This window comes from Apis dorsata, unplaced genomic scaffold, assembly GCF_000469605.1.
Source record: "Apis dorsata unplaced genomic scaffold, Apis dorsata 1.3 scaffold_631, whole genome shotgun sequence".
In the NCBI taxonomy this organism is placed as follows: Eukaryota; Metazoa; Arthropoda; class Insecta; order Hymenoptera; family Apidae; genus Apis; species Apis dorsata.
Window position 1 is genome coordinate 557,850 of NW_006263826.1, and position 4,524 is coordinate 562,373.

Genomic DNA, 4,524 nt, shown 5'->3' on the forward strand with positions numbered 1-4,524 from the left:
TTACTTGATTTTTGGAATATGATTCCTTTAACATTTTTTCATTTTCTTGAACGGTATTTGCAAAAAAGATCGTTAAAGTATCATTCTTAGCCATTTTATAACAGATGATGAATAAAAGTATATACGATATGTACAAACAATCAACCACAAACTATCTTTTCACTTATATGTATATATATATATAGTTAAAATCTTGAAAGTATATTAAATTGCTTCATTTGTAATATCAATGCATGTATGTTTCATATTTCATATAATTTTATTTAAAATGTTACATTTTATCTTTTAAAGTTTAAACTAATATATATATATAGATTCCAAATTGCTTCCTAACCAACATTTTTATTCCGTCTCATAAATTAAGCATAAAGCAAATCTTTTTAAAAACAAATATGGCGTACTTTTATTTTCTCTGTGCATCCAGTTTCATACATCGATCATTTATTGCGTCGTAATTATATTTTCTCAACAAGCCATGCTTTTTATTCTTTTTTTATAATAGTTAGTTTTTTTATAGTAAATAAATAAATATATAAAAAATTTAAATCATAATCATAATCAATAAACAATATAATTAATATATAAAAAATATAAACAATATAATTGATTAGAATTAAATAATTTCAAAATACGATTTCAAATACTTATCAATATAAGTATAAATTGTTTCATGGAAAATAGGAAGTTTTTCTTTTAATTAATATCGTTTTCAATTATATAATTTTGGTAGCATTGACTATGAATTACTATTTCTAATCTAAATAGATTAAAAATGAAGAAGAAATCAAAAAATATTTAACAAATTATATATAAGTATATTATTAATCAATATTAGAGTTTATATATTTAATTCATATTTATATACATTTACAAATACTTCAAATTGACATCATTTTAATAGATAGAAATCATTTCAACATCCAGTTAAGTTCTTAAATAAATATGAATTTATAACTTTAAATTAATTTTTAAAAAATAATTTTTAAATAATTAAATATATATATATATACATATATATATTTTAGGTTCATAAAAAATCTTTATTTTTTGTTATAAAGTATATTAACATTAAAAATTTATTTTTGTACATGTTATTAAAAATTTGAATATTGTAAATTAAATTTTTTTTATTATTGAAAAGAATGTTCTTCTTCTGGATTTAATGAGCATTCAATGTTCTGTTGGGTTACAAAAACATTTTGAGCTTTTGTTGTTATATTTCCCTATTATGAAAAATACTTACATTTAATGATAAATATAATCCATAAATTTTATATTATTATATATTAATATATTATACGCACCTGACTTACTGTAGTAGTACTATGACTACCACTAGACATACAAACAACTACTAATTTTGGTGTATTACTTTGTATATGAGATTTTTGTTGACTGACATTAGTTTGGGCTATTTTAACTTGTTGTTGCGATTGTTGCTGTTGTTGTTGCTGAGATTGTTGCTGTATTGCATTGCTATTGATATTTGTAGTTGTTGGTGTTTGAGATCGAGATTGTAAAATAACGAATTTTTGTCCTCCAGCTGTGGTAGTTCCACCAGCAGTTCTACTTGTACCAAGCATAATTGTGCGTCCAGCTTGTTGTCCAGGACTAGAATTTGTTACTTCAATAAAGGAAAAAAAAATAAAATCATTATTTATATTTAAAATAAATATATATTTCTAATTTTATGTTGATAAGAATAATATTACCAGCTTGTACAATAGTTTTTCCAGTACATGTAGGACCTTGTTGATTTGCTGTTAAAGCTGTAGTTGTAGATGCGGTTGTTGCTAATGTAGCTGGTTGCGTACGAGCTTTTGCAACGGCTGCACACAATGCAGGACCTATATAACCATAATCTTGTTTGTAATCCTCTACATAATCTGGAGGAGATCGTATTGTTTTTAAGACAGGAGCCACTGATTTCTACAAATTGTATCGCGTATTTTTCTATTAGTTTTTATATAATAACATAATAAAATTTATATTAGTTATATTTATATTAGTTTTATATTAGTTATATACTAAATAATACTCACCACAAGTAGAGTTTTTATATGACCTGCTCCATTTTTATCCACACTTGATAAAGTAGGCCCTTCGATACATGATTCAATACGTTCTGAAATAGATTTAATTTTAGGAATAACTAATGCTTTAATTACTTCTGGCCCTAATTCACATAATCCCTCAATTGCTCCATAAAGTGATGCTAATGGGGTCTAAAAAATACATTATTATATTATTTCGTTTCTAATTTTCTTTTTATAAATTTTAAAATTATACCTGACTATTTTTTGCCAAAGCTTGACTAAACATTCTAGTTACTCTGGTTTGTACATTATTGGTAGAGGTATTAAAATTTTTACAAATTTGAGCCATAAGACGTGATGCAAAATCTCGAAGAGCCCAATGATTATCCACTTCTGGTCTCATACATAATTGACGCGAAACAATACATGTCGCAATAGATGGTATTAATTCATGTAACTATAAATTGAAATATAAAATTAATAAATGTAAAAAACGCGAATGCGTACATATACATACATTCCATTGTATATTAATTAATACATACATATTTCTCTAAATAAAGACTTGGATTATCCAAGAGAGCTTTAACCATTCGCATTAAATAAATTAGAAGAGCAAGATTATTTTGTACTACATTAACACGCACACCCTCTGCAATAAATGTACACATTCGTGCTAACATTTCATGTAAACCAGGATCAGCTGAAAGAGATTGCAATGCTTCTGCTCTACGTGCTTCATCAGATCCAACACAAGCTTCAGTAATTTCCTTATAATATAATTGTTGTTCAACACTCAATTCATGAGTGGCCAATTGTTTAACATGAACTGTTTCTACATTGCGTAATTTCTGACTTTTACCACCTCCACCTGGTTTTCCAACACCAATGTTTTGACTTTTGTTTGTAAGTTTACTTGTTGGATCAACACTTTCTAGTTTCTGAACATCTATTATTAATTAATTAATATTAATATTATAAGAGAAAAGAAATTTTTATTATTATTATTATTAAATTAATACCTTTAGAAACAGGAGGTGGATTTTCTGGTATCGTAGGTTGAACACCATCTATACAAAGCCAATGAGCACGTAATGTAATTTCTAAGGGTAATTTAGGCCATGTTTGTCCACCAGACATTGATATAACTTCATTAAGATCAATTTCTTTTTCTTCTACAAAATGTAATTCACGACCACCACCAGAGGCAAAACGAAATGGTATATGATCTTTGGCAAAAAATCCATATGTAGGTTCAATATTTTTTATTTTCAAAGCATGATCTATATCATGTGTTGTCATTCGTTGACGTTTTCCATGTCTCATAAACTTAGCAGCATCCTTTATATAATGTTAAAAATTTCAATTATAGAAATTTAATTCATTTAAAAAATAAAAAAAATTATTTATAATTATTTTTTTATAATTTAAAAATATACAAACCTGAATAATTTCCTTAAGTCTATAACTTACATCTTCGGCTAGATCTTTTGCTGCTTCATCTGGGAAATTTCCAACACCTATACTTTCTGCAATTACCTTTATTGATTCTTGGGATAATGTAGTTCCATAAATAGATTCGCTTTCATTCATCTTTAAATCAATAATAAATATTGCTTACTGAAAATTTTATATTTGATATAAGTTTCATGAACATAATTAATAAATTATAAATTCAATAAATTATACAATTTAATAAATTATTTTATACTAATTTTAATATTTGTTAATTATTAAAAAATATATTATTTATACAGTTATATTTTTTAAAAATCAAAAACTTACCAAATAAAAATTTTTTAAGAAACAATAAAAATTGCTTTGTAATTACTCATATAAGAAGTTGTTTTATTATTTTAATATAGATATTGATCAAATCACTATTTTTAATTCCAATACTTGTTCTAATTATTTGTTTACCATATGACATGAATTTGTATAAAAATGAATAATATTATAAAAAATATATAATATTTTTATACTCTTTGTTTATTATTATAAAATATCTCGTTTTTATTTATAATATATTTCGTAATTAAACTTTCAGAGTTAATAAAATGATTTAATAGAATATTAAAAAAATTAACAATAATAAAAAAAATACTATCACAATTGATACGTACTAGAGATTTGATCTTTTTTTATAATTCTTCATACATGTATTCGTAAATTATATTTATCTGTACAAAAAAAATTTATGTTATAAAATAAATTTTTTGTACTATAGACAAGATACAAAAAACTTAACATTCAATGTTTTATTGTATACAATATGACATATACGACGCTTAGTTTTGGCAGAAACCTGATCACGTGATATCCCTCTGCATAATCAAGCAGTGGGGATAACGTGACGTCACATATTCTGCCTTTGCAACGAATTTCCGTAGAAGAATTGAACCACTAAAAGTAAAGATAGAGAGAATAACGTATACTTACATTGCTCGTCCGATAATTTTATATATATATATATATATATATATATATA

General features: G+C 24.5%; 2 protein-coding genes across 4 annotated transcripts in view; both read right to left on the minus strand.

Annotated features, from left to right (window-relative positions):
* The window catches only part of LOC102673662 (uncharacterized protein MAL13P1.304-like), a 4,314-nt gene extending 3,824 nt beyond the window's left edge, over window positions 1–490 (minus strand). The window contains exon 1 of the mRNA XM_031513227.1: window positions 5–490. Coding sequence (XP_031369087.1) covers window positions 5–94 — 90 coding nt within the window. The 5' untranslated portion in view covers window positions 95–490. The remainder of the gene's footprint in view (window positions 1–4) is intronic.
* Window positions 491–1,024: 534 nt separating this feature from the next.
* On the minus strand, window positions 1,025–4,481 carry LOC102673432 (transcription initiation factor TFIID subunit 6-like). 3 transcript variants are annotated; one of them, XM_031513228.1, is made up of 9 exons: window positions 4,160–4,481; window positions 3,480–3,656; window positions 3,059–3,377; window positions 2,582–2,985; window positions 2,290–2,493; window positions 2,043–2,225; window positions 1,713–1,929; window positions 1,305–1,624; window positions 1,025–1,223 (listed from the first exon to the last, which is right to left on the minus strand). In XM_031513228.1, exons 2-9 carry the CDS (start codon window positions 3,627–3,629, stop codon window positions 1,131–1,133), a joined length of 1,890 nt encoding a protein of 629 aa, XP_031369088.1. In that variant the 5' UTR covers window positions 3,630–3,656; window positions 4,160–4,481; the 3' UTR covers window positions 1,025–1,130. The 3 variants fall into 3 exon arrangements, with proteins under 3 accessions (XP_031369088.1, XP_006621563.1, XP_006621562.1); XM_006621500.2 differs by lacking the exon at window positions 4,160–4,481 and adding an exon at window positions 3,822–3,879 and having other exon boundaries at window positions 3,510–3,656; XM_006621499.2 differs by lacking the exon at window positions 4,160–4,481 and adding an exon at window positions 3,822–3,877.
* Between the last annotated feature and the right edge of the window lie 43 nt (window positions 4,482–4,524).

What these genes read in the sequence shown, in the direction of transcription:
- LOC102673432 (XM_031513228.1), bottom strand. Translation starts at nt 3,629, where the DNA reads ATGAATGAAAGCGAATCTATTTATGGAACTACATTATCCCAAGAATCA. An exon ending in ATATAAAAACTCTACTTGTG is followed by an intron (nt 1,930 to 2,042) that starts GTGAGTATTATT and finishes TACAATTTGTAG; the next exon opens with AAATCAGTGGCTCCTGTCTT. An exon ending in GTACTACTACAGTAAGTCAG is followed by an intron (nt 1,224 to 1,304) that starts GTGCGTATAATA and finishes TTTTCATAATAG; the next exon opens with GGAAATATAACAACAAAAGC.